This window comes from Stylophora pistillata, chromosome 2 (assembly GCF_964205215.1).
Source record: "Stylophora pistillata chromosome 2, jaStyPist1.2, whole genome shotgun sequence".
NCBI classification, from domain to species: domain Eukaryota; kingdom Metazoa; phylum Cnidaria; class Anthozoa; order Scleractinia; family Pocilloporidae; genus Stylophora; species Stylophora pistillata.
In genome coordinates, this window is record NC_142520.1 from 36,343,713 (window position 1) to 36,366,957 (window position 23,245).

Consider the following 23,245-nt stretch of genomic DNA (forward strand, 5'->3'; position numbering starts at 1 on the left):
AAAAAGTCTTGTAAACGCGTTCATCTGCTGTCAGCATCGATGATAGCTTTGCCGAAAATATTAAAAAGATATCAGTTGATGCGGTAATTGATTAAGTCTAAAGAAGGCATCTGCCAGGAATGACGCAAGCTCTTCTACGTACTAGAATAGGAGATAAGTGGTAAAACTGATTTACTGTGACAAAGAAAAAATTTGAAACGAAATAACCAGTTTGACACAAAACTGTCGACAAGCTCGACATTAAGAAGTTTTCTTTCGACTTTGATGTGGTTTTGAAGGCAAATCAACTTCCCTGGAGTCTCAGAAACTCATCGGTAGGTCTGTTCATAATGTAAACTCTTTATTGGTTTTTCAAGGCGGTCTTGTTTTGTCACCAGAATAACTACGCCCAAATAATAGAAAATATTCAACTTTGTCGATCGCGTTACAATGTAGATTCAGTTTATATTCTGAGATACTTCAACCATCAGTCGGTGAAATATTCTAAGATCTTTTCACTGAATCGTTAAATTTGATGTTAAATTTACCATTTGAACACTATTCTGGGTAACTTAATTCAATGTCACACTTTAATCCACTGCTTTTTGCGTCTTTGAGCAAATCTATGGCTTACGATTTCGTCAAAGGAAGACCGGACTCAGCTGTAATTATTTATTCATCCATGTGGTCTTGAAGCACATTTTATCAGTCTAACATATCCGCTGTCGACAGCGAGGCGAATAATGGTTACAGCATATATCAAAACCATCAAATAGGTAGGCCAAAAGGAGCTTATATCTACCGATTTCCGCCGATAAACACAGCGTTGAAAATATGACAACTCGCGAGCATTTGATTATCTCCAGACATGAATAGGTGAGTGAATATTCTAATGTATTTACTGGCCAATCAGGATCAGATCGCACAAAGAGTTCTCCTATCGCTTTACCTCGGAAAATTCTAATGGATTTTCTTTGAAATCGGTCTTAGTTCATATACGTTACTTTTGTTGTTTTTCTTTTCATTTCATCTTTCTTTCCCGTAAGGCACCGGACAAAGAGCGCTGTTCGTCTATCCAATGCAGTGACCACTTCATGAGTACACTTCAGGTAAATAAGTTCAACTAAGTTTGATGGTTTCCCGATGAAAACTTCAGAAACCTCTTTTTTTCATGAATGCTGTAAACCATTGCAGATCATACCGTGAAAAGATAAAAAAAAAAAAAAAAACAATACAAAATTCAGGATGCAGAATGACACGTTCTGACCCCAAGTTCTTTGAAAACAAATTTGTAAATTGACTTTTGTATACGAAACTTTGGAACATTATCCAACGTACAGCCGTAACCCTAGCCGTTTGCCTGAACACAGAACTGTTACGACTTCACACAGTTTTTATCAAACAGGGGGAAAATCGAATAGAGAATCTACCTTGAAGTATTCCTTTCTAAAAGCGTGTGAAATTCGTCGGGACGGTAAATGCATCCAAAACAAGCCGGCCTATGTAATCAAAAATTTGCATAAAAATTACAACTGTTTGTGATCTGTTGAAAATGAAAATGACGGAAAATCTTCCTTGATGAGTTAATGGCCGATTTTCGCTCACTAAATGCTATTTAGACCACGCATTGCCTGCTAACAGCGGGTCCATTTAGGCGCTGTTATCTGATTCATAATATTGAAAACACGTTTTTGATACAAAACTTATCGCAGGTGTTAGTGAGATTTGACTGATCATGAACTCGCTTTCGATCATTCTCAGCATCTGTTAACTATGGTTCTCTGTGCTTGTGCGTGAATTTTCTTGCTATCACTTCTACTTAAGAATAAAATTCCCCCAAAATAAGAGATTATTTTCAAACTGCTGGACAAACGAAGGCTGTGTTTGCAGTTAATGACATTTTAAAGTTTGTTTTGGATTTTTCTTTAAATACATTTTAAAAAGTCCAACGCAATTTTCGTGAAGAACGACTTCTGTGTCCCCCTAGGTAAATACGGTCGGTAATCTTTTATGTGTAAATATCTTTCATAAGTCATAATTATAAAACGATTGTTCTCCGTAACTAAACTGTTAGATGTTCTTAGCCCATGTGCTCTACGATGTACTTTTATTTTGGCCGATCGACTTAAAGCGACAACATGAAATTTATTAAAATCATACAAGAGGTGGAAAGAGAGGCAAACCTTGGTAAGACAAGAAAAGAAATTTGAACGATATTTAAGGTCACAAATTTCAGTGACTTCCGTTTATCGAAAGATAAGCCACGATGAAGATCATGGCACTGATCTTCTGAATTGAGTGCACTTTTAATTTCAAGACCGATCCTGGATCAAAAAAATGTTTACCGTCCCCGGCGAGTGCCATCTTGTTTTGAATTTTACTTTCAATCACCAAATATTTCAGCAAAATGGGGTCAGAACTCGTCTGGAGCTGCTCGCTTGCAATGAATGGCGTAATTAAATCATTTGTCTCGTACCATGAAAAACTTATCAACTAGAACCGACTGACTTTTAGACAGTACGCGCGTGAGTCAATTACTGAAATTTTCATTTTCTGTTACTGTATGATAAATGAAAAAACGGCCGAAGACGCCGCAGATAAAAGGATTAGACTTAATCCCTTGACACTAAGAGTGACCAGTATCTAATTTCTCCTTACAATATCACCCCTGAATCACACAATTATGTCATGAGAATAAAGAAAATGATCACCAAGTAAAGACGCTCTTGATTGTTCCTTGTCAGAAGCATAGGGAAACCATTATGTTTCTCCATTCAGGAGGTAAAACCGAAATGCTGACCGAAAAAAAAAAGAGAAAAAACATTTCTCTGTATAATTTGGTGCAGTTCCGGCATTAAACTTGGAGCTGAATATCTTTTGAAGCCAAAAATTATCTTCGTCAAGCAATTTTGCCATTTCCTATACAGAAGGTGTGAAAAATTTTACCATTAATATTTTATTTGTCGTTAATTGTTTGCCTCTCTATCTTCTATCCGGAACTGGGGCGTTCAACAGTAAATTTATCTTTTTGGTTTTGTGATTGAAAAAAAAAAGGTAAAATAATAATGATAATAACAGTATTGGTAGTTAATGATTCTAACTTGATTTAGTAGGTGTCACACTAAATAAAAAAAGTATAAACGGATATACCAGCAGTTTGTCGATCATATTCTCCCTGAGTAATATTTAAGACACTTTCGACGAATTACCATCAAGACATTTTGAAATTTATGCCAATTTAGTAGATTTGTTAACTGACTTCATCTTTTTAATTCAACGTTCTGAAATAATATATCATGAATCATAATAATTTATGTTCGACTTGGAAATGATAAGTGACGAATTGATCTCGATCCACAGGTCAACTGCATTAGAGCAACTGCAATTTATTGCAAGCAAAATATTGTGAAGGAAAACATTTATGCCTTGTCGGGCTTAGACGCTATGCCTCCCCTATGTTAGTTAAGCACTATCACTTACTGAGCCACGAAGATGCATGTTGAGAGCGAAGCAAACTTTATCGTTGGGTCTCTATTCGTTGATTAGGAATTTGATTACGAATGGCAATTAAGAAAAATATTATTCACACGTTACCTGTCGTGAAAGACGTAATAGTCCGAAAAGGCAGAATTCAGGCTTAAACAACTTTGAAACTTTCGCCCTTCCTCGGATATTCAAAAACGTTACTACCAACGGAGTTGCGAAGCTACATAAGTTAGAAGCGAAGCAGTTTTTTGTTTCTTAGCATAAGCTCTTTATTCCCTGGATAAAGTCTGCCGCTAAACTCAGGGAAAGATTGAAATATCGCCGACGTTTTATGTAGTTTTACTCACTTTGCAGCATTCTAGCACAAGAAATATCTATTTTAAGCGAAATACGAATTGTTATAATTTCTGGAAACCGCTTGCGAATTCTCTAAACTAAGCATCCTTTGTGTGTTTCGTAAAAGGACTATTTTCGATACAGGAAGGAAAGCAAAGCTTTTGCGTGCTAGCCTGCGTACAGCCTCCCCCTTGCTTAGGGGGGGAGGGAAAGGGAGACGGCTGTGCTACAGGCGAATGACCTTCACGCCCGAGTGTAACCAAACGACTTTGCGACAAAAAATTTTTAAAATGCGTTTTTTAAAAGATTTAAATTGAAATGTGCCTTAGATTTGCGTCGGAACGACAAATTTAATAACATTTGCTGTAAACAATAGCAGGGCGGATAAAGTAGAAATTTGCATTTCGGCATGTTTAAATCCTTTCGGTTAGAATCTGCAAACACAATGGGCCTCATTTTTCAAACAGATCGACTCCTACACGCCAGCAGGAGTGAAATATTGAGATGCAGAAATATGAGGGAAAAAAAAAACTATTACGGAACGCACCTGCAGTTAAAAACACCCTTTTTAGCGTGTGAGCTGTTGTCATAAACGGAAAAAATTGCCTCAACATTTTGCACCAAGCGGTTGAAATGTTTAACAACAAAACTATCTGCCAGCCGTCTAAAAGACCTGTGATATTTTCTTTTCGAGAACATTAATGATGGTTTTTCAGCTGAGGTGAGAACTTCCAATATTAGTGGCAAAAGTCACTGTAAAATTTATATTTTTATCACTTCAGTGACCGTAAAGCAATAACTTTATCGTGTGCGGTTCAACTTTTTTTCATTTCCTTTTGACCCAAAGCTATTAAATCTTAGAAAAATACGAAAAAAAAAATTGTATTTAAGGAGAAAATATTTTTTTAACAGAGCCTATTGAGGTTATTAGTATCATAAATATTTTGGACAGATTTCGATAGATGTATTTTGGGAATTTTAAGGACATTTGTAGCATTTTATACCCTGCGGTGTATTTTATGCTCTCTGAATTACGAAGTTCGACTGATTTCACATATTTATTGCTCTGACTTAAACTCACCAGGAACTTTGATAAGAGAAACTACTTCAGGCCGCGCTTTGCATTTTTACTTTTTCTGAGACCTTTTTTTTTTATTGCAATTGCTTTAATAACTTTTGTATAAAAAAATTTTGTAATCTTCGGCTTTATTTTACAATGTTTGCCCTATCTTGTTCTTTTACGATTTCCCCTCGCTAGAGGATAAAGCTTGTGATTCAGCAACGTTAGATAACATTAAAAAGCAATATTTTCCTCTCCTGATCGAATGAAAAGGAGTTTCCTCGAGGCCTAAACAGTCGCCATGATAATATAACACTTTCGTGTATTGTTGTTTCTGTGAAATTTTGTAATGACGTTTTCTTCTTTGTTTCTCCGCTAGGAGAAGCAATTTCTGATGCGAAAATAAACACTTAAATGCAGATTGGGATTTTTACCGCTTTGAACTCGAAGCTTGGCCATGGGAAAGTCTCTAAACTTCACAGCTGGAAACGATTCCCAAGGAACAGACAAACTAGGAGAGCACGATCTTGCTGTTATAAGTGCTTACGTTTTTATCGTGGGAGTCGTCGGTTTTATCGGAAATTTGTGGGTTTTAATCGCTTTTTGTCGCTATAGGACTCTACGAACGACAACAAATCTATTTATCGTTCATCTTGCTGGCTGCGACTTGATGTTGGCGGTGATGAATGTGGCTTTTTCTTTCCCTTCCACTGTAAAACACCGCTGGCTATTTGGAGCTGTTGGGTGTGAAACATTTGGTTTCGTTTACCACTTTTTAAACACAATGTCTTTCAACACCCTGGCTATAATCTCGCTCGACCGCTTCTGGGTAATCACGAAACCGTCTTTTGGCGCGAAAATTACCGTGAAACGAGCGTTATTTTGCGTGGTGTTAACGTACGTGTACACACTAGTTTTCACGCTGCCAATCATTTTTGACTGGATTGGCTTCCACGAGGAGATTTACTTCACTGGCTGTTACTTAAATTTTGAGAACAGTGATGAACGGACGTTGACATATTCCATCGTGGTGGCGATATTTTTATTTCTGGTGCCGTTTGCAATCATGGTCTACTGTTATTGTTCGATTTTTGCATCGGTTCGCAAACGTGGAAAGGGAAACAATCATCTAAAAAAAAGCCGTAAAAGGAACTGTAAATTCACCCTCCCGCATTGGCGAACTGCTCGAATGATTGTTGTTGTAATTTTTGTGTTTTTATTGTGTTGGTCCCCTCATGTCATCGTGTCTTTGTGTGTATCGCTCGGAATCAAAGTTTCGATTTTAGTGCAAGAAGTTACATTGCTTCTTGCAAAATCTGCCATTATTTACAATCCTTTCATTTACGCTGTACTGAATCATCGCTTTAGACACGCCTTTATCGGGATGCTGATTTGCCAGAACCGGAGTCAGGAAAGTAATGGCGCCGACTGCAGCCGGACGCCAGTCGCCAGTGGTGGACTAGGATCGAGTTTTAGGATTCCTCGAGCAAGCGCATCTGCAAGAACATTGTCGGAACGGTTATCCGAGAGAGAGTTGGGCCGAGAGACTGCGGATCAGTGTAAGCTGAAGAGTATTAGCTATAGAAAGAAAAGATTGACGATATGTAGCTCGGGAGAGTTATCCTGTGCTCATAATGGAGCACTGGAACCAAATGATGTAGAGGAAACTATGCGAAATGCAGTCGTACTCGAAGTAAAAACCATGAATAACGATGCAGAGAGGGGAAATGCAAGGAACGATTTCGTCACCGTTGAACAAAAATAAATGCACTGAACTGAATCTATATCATGACGATGATTTACAGGGAAGAGTTATGTAGCACTCCAGTCTAGTCTATAGGAACTGAATATTTGACAGTTACGATGCGGGCACGAGTCTGTGAGAAAAAAAAATGATAAAATGGTATGCCGAAAGACGAGACAGAAATACAATATTAGACGGTAACTAATGTGATTTGATGTGTGATGCGTGAAGTGCAATGTGTCATGTGGGATGTGAAAGCGGCCACATTTTAACATTTTTGACAGATAAATGTACATCGTGCATTTTAATCATTATCTCTTGAGTCATTTAATGTTAAAAATTGCCGATAGTCATCTTTGCCGATTGATATTTTTTTCAACACAAATAAATTACTTTCCAACTGCATTAGCGTCAGTCAACACAGAATCTAGAGGTCTAAACGCAAAGGAAGTGACTGATCTTGTTACAAATCCTTCTCTGTAACAAGCTGCTCGACCGCATTCCAAGTCGTATTTGTTTTGTAATGTTTCTCTAGCGATTTAAGTCGGTTTGTGTTTTCCGATCTAAGTACATCGCATAGGTGTAGCCGGGAAATCACTGAGAAAAAAAAAATACTAAAAGACAGAAAAAGTAACACTGAAAACAAAAGATTGTATACTGTTCTTAAACTCTTGCTGAAAAGCAATATACTTTAAACAGTTCGAACAAAAACCTGCTTAAAATTGAAACAAACCGATGTCATCAAAGTGCATTACTACATCAAATTTGCAACTGTTAAAGGGGTTATTATCTCCTAATACTTTCCCTAAGTGGATTTACTGAAAGCTTTTTTAACGGCTTTCACCTTTCAACGGCAGTGCACGTTTATAAAAACCAAAAAGTTGTGGTTTCATCCCCTTCCCCGTCATCATTGCCTGGCCATGCAATGATAACAAACGTCAATGAACAGAAATTCATGCGTCAAGTATGATAAATCATCCTGATGTTATGGGGAAATTCTCCCAGGTACCTTACAAGAAAACGAACTCAGTCGGTATGGAGAATTTCTATGTTAACTTCAGGCGGTGAATTATCGTTTGGTAACTCTTGTCCCCTCTCTCCTTCCGATAATGTAACTCCACACCATTTAAGAGCATTACCGCATTTATCTTTACGCTAATGGCTTCGGAACGATTACGAGGCGTTAAATTTCTGTTTGTCTATTCGTGCTTTTTGCACGCGATCTTTGGTACTCAGCTGACTATATAAGAAAGTAAGATCTTTATTGAAACAGGGAGGGTTTTTTACCTCTGTTTATATCCGAGTTTAAATAGAGGTATAATTCCTAATGCGCCAAATTTTCATTAACCAGGAAGGCGCTAAGCGCTCTGTTTACTTTCGCATTCCGGCTGACGTATTGACTTAGCGAATTAAATTTTGCTCCACCCTATTTTGTTCTCAAACTTCGGTCGCCTTCTGTTCGCTGGCTCTCTCTCCTCTACTTTTTGAAGGCCTCTGTAAGGAAAATCGTTTTTTTTTTTTTTTTTTTTTTTTTCCAGAATCACTTGACCCACTCTTGGGCATTACATTATGACGGAGGACCAGGATTGGAGACGTCGGCTTTTGAAGTCTTCACGGCGGCCAATTTACATTATCATCCCAGTTGATAAAACCAAATTATCTTTCGAAACTAACCCCTTAATCACGAATACTAAAACAGCGCAGATGTCGAGAGCCGCTTTATCTCTCTTCGATGCCTCTGATCAAAATATGCAATTAATATCAACTATTTCCGTTACTTCGCTCAAAGGCATTCGGTGAAACGGTAACTTTTCGGATTTGATAAGTTTGCTGATTTTGCTGATGATGATGATCGCGCAGAAAAATAACTCAGTGACATAAAACACCCAAAACTTTTACCATAGTTAGTAGAGGGGACTGGCAGTCCCCTCTACTAACTATGCTTTTACTACCTGTCATCCGAAAAATAAAACTCCGCAAATTCGTTTTCTTTGCATTCAGATCATCTATGCTTTTCACTCGCCGGTCCGCAGAATAAAATCCCGAAAAATTTTTAACTTAAGAGAAGCCGGTTGAAGACAGTACAAATATCTAACGAAGAGGTTTGGTTCCCATTGCAACTGATGGAATGATATCGTCGACAGCGCATATTATCTGATTTGTACTGGCTGACACGCGCTTCACGTTCGAGACACGCGCGTCAAACGTGTTCACAAAACTCGAAAGACGCGAAAGCAATTTTCATTCCTGGAAATCAGTGGAGTTGAAAACATTAAATTTTATCAGTTGATGATGAAAGCACTTTTGTTTTTATAAGACGTGGTATTGTGCTAACAGACCACTCCTTGAATTGTCTAAAGTAGAACTAATTTGGCAGTTTAATGAGGTCTTGTTCATAACTCAAGCACGCCAATGATGTATTTTTATTCAAATCAAGCAAATTCCAAATTTAAAGGGACCTCGCTTCTGTTTATGGATTCTCCCTTCCTTAAATATCGTCTTCAGTTATTTAAATCTGATATAAAATGATCAAAAAGGTAAAAAAGCCGTATTGAAATTAAAGTAGAAATATCCTTTCTTTGACATAATAATAACCACGAAGAGGTTTAGACAATAAAATGGTTTGTGTACATAACAGAACTCTTGTAAAACTCAACAAGCCGCCGACAACATTGAAAGCATTCGGATAAACGTTTCTGCATCATTCCAGGGGTCGATCTTCGGCGCTAATTCAGGGATGAGATAAATCAGAGAATTTATTCTGCATGGCTAGTGTTCTGATCCTTTGACCCATGAAAAATACATACGTCAAGTTTTGAGGGTTAGCGCATTGGACCCGATTAAGTCACGTTTACGAACACTTGATCGGCGGCGAAGTCACAATTTCAGTTCACTCAAAGGTAATTAAATTTCGAAAACCTCTAGCTCTGTTCTACTGTTCCACAAGGTCACTAAATCAGAGACATGTTCCCTTTTCCCCTTTTCCTCTTTATCTGCTTCTGTTTCGCCATTATGCAGCACAACTTCTGTTCCATTTCCATGATTCGCGTTCGGTGCCAAATCTATGGAAGAATCTCGAGCATTTTCATTGTATTGTGGCAGTTGTGCGTCGAAGTCGAGCGACCGAGCAAATTCACTCGGGCTGTCGCTTCCATTCACTCCCTCGATCTTCTTTGGCGCAGAGTTCAATGAGTTAGCGACTTGTTCTTGTTGCACCCATTCCCGCGCACTCTCGGCCACTGAAACGCTCGCGTTAGTTACCACCTCGCTACTTTCGCTATCAGATGAATTCTCGTGTGCAGTAGGAAAGCTATCACTCCGCACTCTCGCTTCACCTAACCAGCTCCCACGTCTGTTCGATATCCTCTCAGGGAGCGGTTGATAATTAAACTGTACGGGGCTGAATCTAGTTGATTTCATGAAAGGTTTTTCGACTTTCCTTCTCATGAAGCTCGGCATAGTTGAGGATGCATGTACATCCGATTCGCTCTCGCCGCTCGTGTCGGAATGAACTGACTCCGATCGCTCGTGCTTCGAGGAATGATCGAGCGAATGTTGTGAGTGCAGCTCTAAGGTGTGAAATGGCCTTGGAAGACTCCCGGCAAACGAGTGACGATAATGATTCGGAGCTGTGCGCCAAGTTTCTCTTCTCTTTACAACCACTTCGCTTTCAGTTTCTCGAGGCGTTTCTTTTGGTGGATCGATTGAACTTGTTTCTTCTTTGGTTTTCTCAGCTTCTAGTATAGTCGTTCCTTCAGTTACGATGACAGGGTGCTCAAATTCTTTCTGTTTGTTGACCTCTTCTTCTTCGCTTGCAACACAAACCAATTCGCCGAGTGCCACTTCGGCGGTTTCAGTCACTGGTGGCATTTCTTCCAGTGGAGCAAGTAAACTTACTTCTTCCTCGGTTCTTTCAGCTTTGAGCTCAGTTGTTCCTTCACTTACGATAACAGGCTGTTCAAGTTCTCGCTTTTTCTTGACCTCTTCTTCTTCGCTTGCAGGACAAACTGATTCGTCCAGCGCCACTTCGCTTTCAGTCGCTGGTGGCGTTTCTTCTGGTGCAGCGAATAAGCTTACTTCTCCCTCGGTGTGTTGAGCTTCAAATCCAGTCTTTCCTTTATTTGCAACAACAGTATGTTCATGTTCTTGCTGTTCAGGTTTGTCCTCTTCTTTTTCGCTTACAACACAAATCGATTCGTCCGCCACCTCAAGCGCTAGCTCTGTACTTTCCAAATCTTCCTTCGTTATTTTTCCATCAGCAACATCAAAGCGATCTTCGCGCGCTTGTAACCTAATTTTAGGGTTGGCGCTCTCCGCTTCTAGCACGTCAATCCTATTTCTCAACTCCTCGATCTCAGCTTTCAATCTTTCATTCTCCTCTTTAACGGATGTCAGATCTTCTTCGAGTTGTTCTGAGCGGCCTTGAGCCGCGGCTAATCGGATTTTTAAATCCGATTTCTCGTGTTCACTTTCCAACGCGCGTTTTCGTAAGCGCAACACCTCGTCACTTCGCTCTCTAAGCGAAGCTGTCGCCATATCTCGCTCCTCTATCAATACATCGCATAACTGTTGCAATTCTTCTCTCTGCGTCTCCGATGAAACAAAATCACTTTCTTCCTGATCCAGGCAAGTTACAGATCCATTTTCACTCTTGTCTAGCGTGGGTCTTGTATGACTATTCGTAAACTCACTTGAGGACGCTTCCATTGCGTCGCCGTTAGAAACGCTGACAGTGGTAGAATGTACCTGTTCGCCGTCTTGATATTCATTCGACACCGACAATCCTTCCTTCCCTCCTACTTCTTTGTTCCATTGATCGCCTTCAACATCGAGTTGATATTTTTCAAATTTATCGCCGTATTCTGCCGATCTCTCATCCAGATAGTTCTCCATTTTCAGAAGTGACGGTACCTTTACGTCTTACGCGGTCAAAGATGAAATAGTGCGCTCAGTGCGTGACAACACGCGGTACCTCCTCTTAAAATCAGTGCAGCATTTCACGTTCCAATCCTCACTCGCAATCTCATTGGCGCTATCCACGCCTGCGTGAAATTACAGCCGAACGTGACACTCGATCGATATTTCCTGTCTTTTCTGTCAAATGACAGCAAAAAAAAAAATTTTTCCGTTTCGTAGATGCTCGGCTCGCTAAGTCTCCAAACGCAAAGGGTTGCGTTTTGCATATTCTGAATTAGCAGAATTGTTTTTATCATACAACCAAGGGACCAACTTTTGTTCCCGTGAACTCAGCCATGATAATATCGTTTTCCCCTGTTTAGTTCTGAAGCAATAATCGTATCCGTTTGTTGATATTTTTCGCGAATTCCTGCGGCTCTGTATAAAACGCACGCCCATAATCTTTTCCTCTCAAAAAAAATTTTTTTTTCATCAAAGTAAACGCACTTTTGTTGATAGTTAAGGTTAAGACCGGAATATTTTGCTCAAGACTTCTATAATCCTTTGCGGGTGTTCCACGCTTTTCAACATCCATGCGAATTCTCTGAAGGGCACGCGTGATCTCTCGTGCAGTACGCGAAGCAGCTTACGCGCGCGCGATCTTTGTTTTGATCGTAACCCATTGTTTCACCTACGCTGTCTTGCAGGTGTTACATTATTTATAGAGCTGCAGCGACCTGCTTCTGAAGAATCGTTTGGAATCGAAAATACAATTGAATATAAATGATTGTTCGAAGTGGTTTATATGCGGTTTCCACCGTCCTTCTAATACTTTTGATAGCCTCAATTAACACCTGTAGAAAATATTCTGCTACTTTTTTGTCTTTCCCGACTCATAAAGAAATTATCTCACCTTGTTAGTAATAAATTAACGTAATGGTCTGACTTTCAAGTGCAGTAATGATTTCTCAGTGTCTCAATAGCTCTCGAGATATTTCATACCGGAGTTCAACTTTATCCATCCTTAAATTTCCAGCTCAATCGCTCGCTGTTTGCTCTTGGGTCCAGTTTCCAAATCAACATATTCCTGGTGCACATTTTAATTAATGACTCTCGATGCAAATCCCCCTTTTAATTACTAAAACTCTGACGCTCGGTTTCCAAATTTCAAACTTTAGAACCACTCAATTGATATTGTGTCTCCAAGTGACGAGCCCTATCTTGACAAAAAGAAATTTCTTGTGCTAACCGGTTCCCTCTTTCCAAAGAGCTAGAACATAAAGCTTCCAACTGGGCGATCCTTCTCAACGTATCGGAAGACTCCTTTGAAGGATCGATCTTTCTCTTTTTTGGTTCTTGCGGTACAGCCCCGAAATTTACCGTTTCTTTCTTCGCTTTCTCGAGCTCCTTACAAAGCCGGAATGACTTCCGGTAATAAGCCATGCGCTTTTCGAGAAAACTTCTTACAACAGTCTATTTGCTTTTGCGGCGATTCAAGGGAACTAGACTATTTTGTCAACAAGAATTTAAATTATTGAACTTAAATTGCGCTGGACAGTTTCGGTTGCGTGTGACAATTTTACGAGGGCGTATCAAAAACTTTTGTCCTTGTTTATTTGGACCAAAGCGGTTGCAATCCTGCTGTTTTGTGGTTTAACTCATCTGAAATTCTACCCACAAAGTGCAACAAGCTGAGTTCGGGAAATGGGTCTTTTCTTCTTAACATCCTTTCGTTCAGCCTTTACAATTACCGAGATCTCATTGGTGTTTCTCCTCTCTTTCTGCCGTACAATTCTTTTGATGTAAGTTTGGAGAAATTGGTATTGCATCAACAAATGCTTGATATTGTATTGATATTGTAGGGAGAAATTCTGTCTTGATCACTTGTGGAAGTTCAAGAGTTGAATAAAACAAGAAAGCCTCGACGAAGCGAAAATATCCCAGTGCCGCTGTCCTCCTTTTGGTGATTACTTGGAGGGGAAAGAAAATGGCAGTGACAAAACCGCTCAAACCAAGAGGATGTGTATCAACTCAAATCATGTTTACAACTGACTGAACTTATCAACAATTGATGATGAAATCTATTGAAGAGAACCGGAATCAAAATATTCCCAGTTCCCCATTCCCGATTTGATAATTACTTGGAGAAAAAACAAAACAATATCGAAGAGAAAGTCGTGTTAACAATGACATAGCAGCCAGCAGGCTGAACTAAGGAGAACACGTACCCACTTATTGAATAAGTGTATACAAAGAGCTGACCAAAATTGAGATATGAATGCAATAATTACAAAACAAAATAATTAAGAAGTTAAAAATTGGTTTTATCAACTGAGTTGATAGCGGAAATTGACCACCGTAAAGGAGATCCTAAAGCTAACGCTTCGAGCGTTAGCCCTTCGCTCTAACGAAGGGCTAACGTTCCATGAAACCAAATTATCTTGTAATACCCCCCAACGACGCAGTGCCAGTTTCTCTAGTAACTTACCCCGTTTATTTATCACCACCAATAATATTTTCCCACCAATAACCTAGCTCCATTTTCTGCCTAAAAAAGCACATACAACCCACAATTCCTCTATTCGCTCCGACGAAGGGCTAACGCTCTAAACGTCAGCTTTTGTAATCGTTACGGTGGCCAATTTACCATTTCAACTTTGTTGATATATCCAAATTATTTCGTTACCCCCACCGACGCAGCCCCAAACAGTTTCTTTTGAAACTATCAGCCTTTACTTATTGGGGGGGTTTGTTTCATAGGCTGAAAAGAATAAATATTTAAGTCTGAGATGAACTTGAAGAGAATGAGATTTTTCTGAACTGATGATTTAAACAGGGCCGTTATCATTAAAAAAAAAAAAAACTGTTTCTATAGTAACAGCTTGAAAAAAAAAAAGCGGATTCTCTTGGGAAGAACAGGTTAGCTCAATGGATAGAGTGCTGGACTGTTGTGCGTGAGGTCGATGGTTCGAACCCCGGCCAGACCAACACTAACCACTGAGAAGAATATGCTACCTTTCTATAACATCAAGAAATGGTTAGATATTCTAGTCTTCTCGGATAGGGACGAATATCCTGCGGGGTTCCGGGTAGGAGACGTTAATTTCCACGCACGAGATTACTGTGTGATGGATGTCCTCCCCTGAGGTTAAAAAACTGTAAAGTTAAAGTTAAAGGAGGAAGGAGCCTGAAACAGTCTCGTTTACTCCAGAACAATTCACATTTTATAATTTATTCAACAAATCATGATCATTTACCACCAATGACAAATGCAAGAGTTGTGACGCTGAATTTGGCCAAAAACCGTCTCACTTCCCGTATATCTGACAATAGGTCTTTTCTGCCTTAAACCGACGAGCGGGGACTAAGAATCACAAGACCTAAGAGACACACAAGCTATGATTGGCCAAATGGTAACCATGGTTATTACATCTAACAGGCCAGTCAGATATTCAAATGACACCATATCCTGATAAAAGCTTTAAATTTCTACAGGATGTAACTTTTCATGCAAGTGCCAGTGTTCTCTTGGAGACAGCTGGAGCCTGGGTCCTACTCGTACTTGTAAAACCCTTCCCCAGACTTCCTTCCTAGTTTGTTGCGTGCTACAAGGTCATTCAAGATCTCGCTAGGGCTGAAGAGAGGTTCAGTTGGATACTTCTCGTGCCAACCTGAAGAGAAAAAAAAAAAAAAAAACTTATAATCGACAAATCAATGACAGCCATTTTGCAGTTTTTTTCCTTTCCCTACAAGTTGGCCATCGTTATAAGCGCTGCGAGAAGCCTCTTTCCTCCGCCCGCGGGAATATTTGAGACGAGTTGGGGAGAGGTTTACGAGGGGTCTGGCACTAACAAAATTAAACCTCTCGCCCACTAGTCATTTGTAACTTGAGGCCGAGCGAGGAAACCCCCGAACTGAAGCACTAATAAATGAGGGCCAACTCGAAGGCTAGGATTTTCTTCGATGAGGAAACCTTCAATTTCAGAGCATTCGCTCAGTCACAAACGAACTCATCTAGCTATTTCAGGAAGAGCTCGTGACTTCGATTCTAATTTCAAGCGTTACCCACCGTCAATAATAAACTTAGTTGTATCAAGTCCAACGTAGTCTGCCAACTCCAGCGGGCCCATTGGGTATCCTAATAACAGACAGGTAATAATTAAGTACAAAAAATAAGACAAGCATAAAGTACTGCTACACTCTTCAGCGCACATGCGGCGAATTTGGCTTTCTCTCTTTCTGTCCACAGCACGCTGGTGCATCACTTTGTCGTCAAATCCTTCGCATCACTTTCTAACCTTTCATTGCACTAGATAACCTTTTTCGGCTCCATTCGGTTTACCGCCAAGTCACCCTTGAGTCATCTCGGGCGACATAACTAAAGTTTCGGGCAACATGACTCGGGTTTCGGCCGACATGACTTCGGGCGAGATGACTCTGGGGCGACTTGACCGGTTACCGCTCCAATCAGTCTATCGAAGAAGCTTCCAGAAGGACGTCTAGGAAACTGTGGACGTAACTAGAAGTGGATGGTTCTCTCCTTTGAGATCTTTTGTCTGTCGCTTTTACTTTAATACGCTGATACAACAAGCAGGGGCTTTCCACTAAACTGCGTCAAAGAAAACTGGACCTTTCTCCTAGACTGAAAGTCCCTGCCTAAGTTCCCTTCTGGTTTGGAGGCCTGTGGAGTTGAAATTGAAGCTTGTAATGTAATAAACAATTCCTTACCTGCTCCAAGCTTCATGGCTGTATCAATGTCTTTTGCAGAGGCATCGCCTGAAAGAAAGCATTCAAGACTTCACACATTGTTTATGGCGCTGAATTGAATGTACTGTGGGAGGGAGGGAGGGGGAAGGGGAGGCTAAAGGGGAGGGGAGAGGAGGAGGCTGAAGGGGGAGGGGGAGGGAGGAAGAGGGAGAGGGAAGGGAGGAGGGGGAGGGAGATGGGGAAGGGGGCAGGAAGGAGGCAAGCAAAAGGGGTTTAGAATATCCAGTTTCCTGCCCTCTTCACTTATGACTCCTGTCTCCTGACTTTTACTATGAAACACTGCAGAATGATAATAAATCAGTTTAATGTACTTTTCTAATATTTCCTGACCTTTAGGATCTTGCTTCTTGCCCCCTTCAGTCCCATACCCATATTTCCCTGCCCTATCCCTATTCCTCATCTACACTATAGACTGAAAATTCCTGCAATTTCAGTCTTCAACTCTGACTTTACGACATTCCACAACCAAACCAGAACCTGCCTTGACAGTAGAGAAATCAGATGCTAATCGCCCTTAGGACAAGTGAACATTGGAAAGACTCCTGTAAAGAAATGCAATATTATGTGCCTCCTTTGGGGATCAAATACATGACTGTGTAATTTCCCTCAGGTATCAGTTCATAACTTGTAAGAATATCTCTCTCTCTTTTTTAATGTTAACTCACAACACATAAAGTCTTGTTGTAATCTTAACCCTGTGACTCTGTAGAGTGACCAGCATCTAATTTCTCCTGACAATATCAACCCCAAATCCCACATTGAGGTCAGGAGAATAAAGGAAATGATCACCAACTAAAGAAGCTCTTGATTGTTAAAAAAATTCTCCTTGTCAGCACTTAGGAAATGTGTAGAGAACAGTATGGAGAATGTACAGACTCATGTAAGTGTGCAAAGGGTTACTGACAAAAAAGAAAAAAAAATTATTCACTTCTTACCTCTTTCCAGCATTCTAATGGATTCCATTATGTATGGAACAAGCAAACGGTTGACAATAAAACCAGGTGTATCCTAAGAAAAAAAAATGATTGTTTAGCTTTTTTTTTGTTATTCAAACATATTTTTCATTGTTTTTTTTTTTCCCCAAAAGCACCTAGCTTAACAAGGGGGATGACTATGAGTTTACTTATTAAGCCAGGAATACATTATTCAAACAATCAAACAATGACCTCCGAAAAGCAGTTAGTGTTAATTGCAAAACTTTGTCCTTTGTGAAAAAAGCACAGTTGACATTGTAATAAAAATAATGTTTAGATTTAGTTTCCTTGCATCCCTGCTTGATGACCATGTTTCACCTATAAATAATAATATTAGCAGCAGAGGTAAGGAGGATATCATGTTGAGCAGCATACCCTGGGCAATAGCTTGTACATTTTACACCACACCAGAATTTTGTGGCTAATTTTTAGGAAGATTGACATTAACAGTAAACGATTGTGAAGTAAAAAACATTGTTCGGCAGGAACAATTTCTTGCTCACCTTACATGAAACAGGCACTTTTCCAAGTTCTTTGCTAAACTGAAATAGGGCATCAAATGTTTCCTCTGATGTTTCTGGAATACGAATGACCTAAAAAGACAAAAAAGTCAGTGGGTGATGATGTGGCATTCTGCTGAAGCTGGGGTGGTATCCACAATCTACAGATAATGGAAGATTTGATCACAACATATACCCTTCAAAGATGCTTCTCTGTTGAAAATCTTTTTAAAATTGACATCTACCATGCAAATAAGTCAATTGATGTGCCAAGATTGGAAAGATGAGAATTCTCTTTAAATCAGCTTCTCCATCAAATAAACTACCAAGCATGGAAATCAACCACAGATAACAGAGTGACAGAAGTTTATTTGTTTGTTTGTGTACAGTGCAATTTGGTAGTACTATGCTGATGTTGACTTGCTGAACACAAAAAGAGGTCACCACTGAGAGCTTCACCTAGTGCCAAGTATGGAGGGGAAACAAAACTCCCTGTTTTCAATGAGGTGAGTTATTAGGTGTTTTGTTATACCTCCAAACTCAACTTTTGATGTATGCTGGCACACAAATTTGCTGCGGGTTTGAGGTGCACAACCTGACAATGAGCAGTTAAAGGTTCAAGTTTTTGTTTCCCTTTGAAATAAGTAAGTTGTTTTGACCCATGAAACACGATAACTTATCCTCAAATGGGAAGACTTATTTGAGTTGTGAGGTGTAAATAAGGTTTTAGGTGGTAACTACTCCAAACTATCAGGAGAGGAAGATGTAGTTGTTATTCTTGATTTGATCAAAACCAGTGCAACAGAAAACCAGAAAAAAAAGCTCACCTCCACTAATTTCATCAAAGGAACAGGATTGAAGAAATGAAGACCACCAAATCTGTCTGTTCGTTTAGTAACACTGGCTATTTCTGCTATTGGTAGGGATGATGTATTGGACACAAAAATGGTGTGACTGAAAGTATAAAGACGAGACTACTTAGAAAACATTAAATCTGGTTATGTGGAAATTTCACCCAGTTAATGGTAGCTGGAATCTTTGAATTCTGGAGCAGTTAAGTGGTGGCAATTTTGCAATCAATTTTGTAGCGCTTTTTTTTTCCCCAAGTGCTTCCATATCCCATCCCTTCCTTTGTATTTCCTTCCACAAATCCAATCAATGACTACAGGTGCTTGGAATACTGAGAATTCAAAGCTTGTGACTGGGTTTTCCAGATTTTCGAGCTATCAGTGCAGTATTCTGCCTGGGAGCTAGCTAGCCACAAAGGAAGCCACAATGGAAGCCACAATAATAATAATTAACCCAGTCACAGCCTCCCTTCAACCCTTTCACCACCAAGATCTCAATATTAATTTTCCTTACTCTCCTTTAATAATTTAATAATTTACCAATTTATATAGCGCATATTTACATGTGCTGATCAATAGCACTTTACATGTTGTTGTTAAGGTTGAGATCGGACATCAGCATTTTATCAGGCACCTCTGGCAGCCACTTCAGTCCAAGCAACAATCTTGCCTTCCCACCTATCCCACCCCAGGGGAGGACATCCATCACACAGTAATCTCATGCGTGGGAAATTAATGTCTCCTACCCGTAACCCTGCAGGAGACGGGACCTATAGCTTTATGTCTTATCCGAGAAGGCGAAGCAATGTGAGTGAAGAGACTTGCTTAAGGACATAACGTAGTGTCTCAGTCAGGACTTGAACCCAGGCCATCTGACCCAGAGTCCAGCGCACTGACCGCTGGACCTCCCACTTTATATAATTCATACAATGTTAGTTCTGAGAATGTGGTATTCGATCAACTAACAATCCTCTTCATGAAATTTTTACTTTTAATTATTATTGTCACTTTTCTGCTTTATTTTTTTTTAAATACTGTAAGGAGAAATTCTGTCTTGGTCACTCATGGGAGTTAAAATAACAACCATTAACTTCAATCAGTAAGTTCAATCAAATCACACTTAGTTCGTTTGACACTTAAATTGTAGTTTACTCACAAATAAATAATTCATGACATTATTTTGACAGCTATATTATTTGTCATTAATAGTTTGAGCGTACTGTTTCATGAGCGAGATATTTTACTCTCTACACCATAAGTCACATCAGTATGCATATATTCTCCATACTGTTCTCTACACATTTCCTTAGGTCCTGACAGGGAGAATTTGTTTCACAACCAAGAGCGTCTTGAGTTGGTGATCATTTCCTTTAATCTCCTTACCTTAAAAATGTGTTTTAGGAGTGACATATTTTGAGGTGAAATTAGATGCTAGTTACTCTTTCTGGTCTAAGGCCTTGATGATCCAAACTTCCGAAGCTATTTTGCAGTCCAGTACAGGGCTCTACACTAATGGTAGCCAACTAGCCACAGACTAATAGAAATTCAGTTTTGGCTAATGGTTTTCGATTTCCACCAACCAATTTGGCTAGTGAACAAACTGAAATTGTTGTAGCATCTAAGTTGTCACAAGCCACTCGGCTAGTAAGTTGAAAAGTGAGTGTCAATTAAGCCCCTGCCAGTATTTCATCAAGAAAGTAAATACATTAAAAAAAAAGAAAAACTTTTCTTGTTAAGATATAGCACCAGTAATGATGCATTTTAACAGAACTATTATAGTAATTTTATAAAGGAAGGTTATGGTGGCTTAGATAGCTTTCCCATTTCATAATTTTTTTTAAAATTGTCTAGTAACCCCTTTTAAACATTACATTCAATATTACATTTTTTTAAAACCATTTTTACCATGTTTAACTGCTTTTACCTTTTTAATACTTTTAAATTAGTTTTATATCTTAAGGGGAGGGTCACAGGTTTACCAGTTCTTAACTGTAATGTATCACCCTCAGTAAATAAAGTTGTTATTATAATTTAATTATTACATGAGTACACGTATTTACAATGTTTGTATACCTGGGTGCAGCTTTATCAAGTTCCGTAAAGAGATTGTGCTTTACACGCATGTTCTCTACAATGGCTTCTACTAACAGATCTGTTTCGCTGATGTTTGCTGCAGGATCTGTACTTATGCTGATCCTTGAAAGAGTATCAGTGACAAAGTGTTTTCCAGCCTGTAAGCAAAATAAAATTCAACAACTGGGTAGATGTTCTGAGATGTTCACGAAAAAACGAAAAGCTAACTGATGTCTTTCTCACAAACCCAGCTGCCAATATTGAGGAAATGTTCCCACTTTGAAAACAATTAAGTAAACACTCTGCTGATTTGAAATCCAAAGGCAAAAGTCTCCAACAGTTTCAACTGCAGTTATGCCGAAAATAATTATTTGACTCCAGGTTATCCTCTTTTTGATTCACCGGGAAAAGAGAAAAATGATTGAAGCTTTGTTCAATCAGGTAATTAATTACCCAGTTGCTATGCAAATTTTCAAATGATGGCATAGGTAGTTAAATTTTAAATATATTTCCAGACAATTTTCAAAAGGTTAGGTTATTAGCTAGGATCTTCAGAAGTCTTCAAAATAAAAAATAATTTTGAAATAGTACCTCAGGATCATCCTTAAATTTCTTTTTTGAGACTTTCTCTAAGCTTTTCTCGATGGCATTCAAGGATTTCGTCAAAATTGCGTTGGTCTGATCCACCATTGTCACCTTGTGGTTGGTGGCTGCTGCTACCTATAAAACAATTCAGGATTCAAAAATTTAAATCTATTCTGTAAATTGTCACATTATGACCTTTAAACCCCTAACACCAGTATGCATATTCTCCATACTGTTTGCCAGATATTTCCTGAGGCTCCAACAAGGAGAATTAGTTTAAATATCAAGCGCTTCTTTAGTTCATGATCATTTCCCTTTTTCTTATTGCCTTCATGTGTGATTTGGGGATGATATATATGTAAACTATGTATTTACGAATATTTATACAGGGTAGGCCAGTTTAGCAGATAGCCAGTTTAAATGGGGCCCTGTGAACACCCACCCATCCCACCCCAGGGGAGGATATCCACCACACAGTAATCTCGTGCGTGGGAAAATTAACATCCCCTACCTCTAACCTTGCAGGAGATGGGGCCTACGGTTTATTCGTCCTTATCCGAGAAGACTAGAATATCTATCCATTTCTTGATATTATTGAAAGGTAGCAAATTCTCCTCAGTTATTTTAAGACCATGAGTATTGGTCCGGCCAGGGCACAAATCCTCGACCTCCTGCACAACACAATCTGACTCTCTAACCAATTGAGCTAACCGGGGGGCGGTTAAATATGTTATTGTAAGGAGAAATTTCGATGCTAGTTACTCTTTGAGGCTAAAGAGTGAAACCTCTCATCTCTCATCGCTTATCTGTCTGGTAACGTACTGACATGGCAAGGAAAATTTACTTGTTCATTGTTTCACAGGGGTAGAGTAAAACTTTGATGTAAGCTACACAAAAGCAAGCTGAAAAAATCTCCCAGAGTTAATCTCCTTCTTCTGAAAAGCATATTTCAATATTTTTAAGAAAAGAAGATCGTACGTGATAAATTTCAAAGAAGTGCAAGTAGAACAAATTACGTGCATTAATTACAAGCCGAAATCAAGACATCGCGATATATTGATCAAGTATGCGTTCGATTCAATAGTTTCCAAATTCATTAAAATAGAATCGGCTAGAAAAGGACAACAATCGCAGTTTGCAATAAAAGAAGGTGTAAAATTTGACAATTTTCCGGTGTGATGAATGAATCAAAAATAGGTTCATTCATAACGTAGAGGTTGTTCAAGGTCATCAAATGTCCATTGCCAGCTCACCCAAACCTGACAGACCACATTGATTCATTGGGGTTCGATGTAAGAGAAAACGAACCTGCAGAGGTAATTCATAAATCTCCACAAAAAGAATGCATCAAAACAGTTTATGACGAATGATTTTCTTTTGTTCATTCATGAATGTACCTGAGCAATTCCAGAACCCATTAGTCCACTACCAATGACCGTTACAGTTTTTATCGCATTTTGACTAGATGTTGTACTTAAAAACGCCGAAATCATAGGTAAGTTCTTCCTCAGTGATGGATGTCTAAGAATCTGAGCAGATGGAAGCCTTGAAGCGGTCCATTGAAAGAGGGAAGCCATGATTAAGGGAGCTATATGCGGCTAGTCACGGATTATTTCAAGGACTACCAGAGATTAGAGAGAGAATAAATTGGTAAGAGACTGGGACCAAGAAAGGGCAACGTTCAATTTCTCCTCTTGAATGACCTTCCCACTAATTTAATTTTTTTCATTCATAGATAATCCTGTACAAACTCCGATCCCTTTATCAATCAAAGCCTGAATAACCGATGTGAAGATTTTTGCTTTGACTTGATAATTCAAGATCAATTGTTTTTCAGAATGAAGGATCCGTGCAAAAAAAAAATCATAATGCAGGGGTGGATATGTCGGAAAAGGTATAGTCGAAACATTGTTGAGGACCCTTTTTCCAATATTTTTCGACCGTTTATCTTTGAACTGGAAATGGTCATGGCTAGATATTTCTTATTTTCTCAATCC

General features: G+C 39.2%; 3 protein-coding genes across 6 annotated transcripts; 1 reads left to right on the plus strand and 2 right to left on the minus strand.

The window, feature by feature from the left end:
* Positions 1 to 62: 62 nt before the first annotated feature.
* LOC111346653 (visual pigment-like receptor peropsin) lies at positions 63 to 7,010 on the plus strand. 4 transcript variants are annotated; one of them, XM_022953935.2, is made up of 3 exons: positions 63 to 314; positions 1,026 to 1,088; positions 5,241 to 7,010. In XM_022953935.2, exon 3 carries the CDS (start codon positions 5,319 to 5,321, stop codon positions 6,624 to 6,626), a length of 1,308 nt encoding a protein of 435 aa, XP_022809670.2. In that variant the 5' UTR covers positions 63 to 314; positions 1,026 to 1,088; positions 5,241 to 5,318; the 3' UTR covers positions 6,627 to 7,010. The 4 variants fall into 4 exon arrangements, with proteins under 4 accessions (XP_022809670.2, XP_022809681.2, XP_088603735.1 ...); XM_088747609.1 differs by lacking the exon at positions 63 to 314 and adding an exon at positions 331 to 855; XM_022953946.2 differs by lacking the exon at positions 1,026 to 1,088.
* Positions 7,011 to 9,005: 1,995 nt separating this feature from the next.
* Positions 9,006 to 12,621, minus strand: LOC111346567 (uncharacterized). The gene has a single exon (XM_022953849.2). The coding sequence runs from the start codon at positions 11,496 to 11,498 to the stop codon at positions 9,510 to 9,512; it is 1,989 nt and encodes a 662-aa protein (XP_022809584.2). The 5' UTR covers positions 11,499 to 12,621; the 3' UTR covers positions 9,006 to 9,509.
* Positions 12,622 to 14,717: 2,096 nt separating this feature from the next.
* On the minus strand, positions 14,718 to 22,891 carry LOC111346544 (hydroxyacyl-coenzyme A dehydrogenase, mitochondrial). Its single transcript, XM_022953830.2, has 9 exons — positions 22,646 to 22,891; positions 21,255 to 21,383; positions 20,664 to 20,821; positions 18,570 to 18,696; positions 17,746 to 17,835; positions 17,204 to 17,276; positions 16,230 to 16,277; positions 15,571 to 15,639; positions 14,718 to 15,172 (listed from the first exon to the last, which is right to left on the minus strand). Exons 1-9 carry the CDS (start codon positions 22,823 to 22,825, stop codon positions 15,054 to 15,056), a joined length of 993 nt encoding a protein of 330 aa, XP_022809565.2. The 5' UTR covers positions 22,826 to 22,891; the 3' UTR covers positions 14,718 to 15,053.
* Between the last annotated feature and the right edge of the window lie 354 nt (positions 22,892 to 23,245).

What these genes read in the sequence shown, in the direction of transcription:
- LOC111346567 (XM_022953849.2), bottom strand. Translation starts at nt 11,498, where the DNA reads ATGGAGAACTATCTGGATGAGAGATCGGCAGAATACGGCGATAAATTT.
- LOC111346653 (XM_022953935.2), top strand. Translation starts at nt 5,319, where the DNA reads ATGGGAAAGTCTCTAAACTTCACAGCTGGAAACGATTCCCAAGGAACA.
- LOC111346544 (XM_022953830.2), bottom strand. Translation starts at nt 22,825, where the DNA reads ATGGCTTCCCTCTTTCAATGGACCGCTTCAAGGCTTCCATCTGCTCAG. An exon ending in AATTTAAGGATGATCCTGAG is followed by an intron (nt 20,822 to 21,254) that starts GTACTATTTCAA and finishes TTTTGCTTACAG; the next exon opens with GCTGGAAAACACTTTGTCAC. An exon ending in AACTAAGTTTATTATTGACG is followed by an intron (nt 15,173 to 15,570) that starts GTGGGTAACGCT and finishes TTTTCTCTTCAG; the next exon opens with GTTGGCACGAGAAGTATCCA.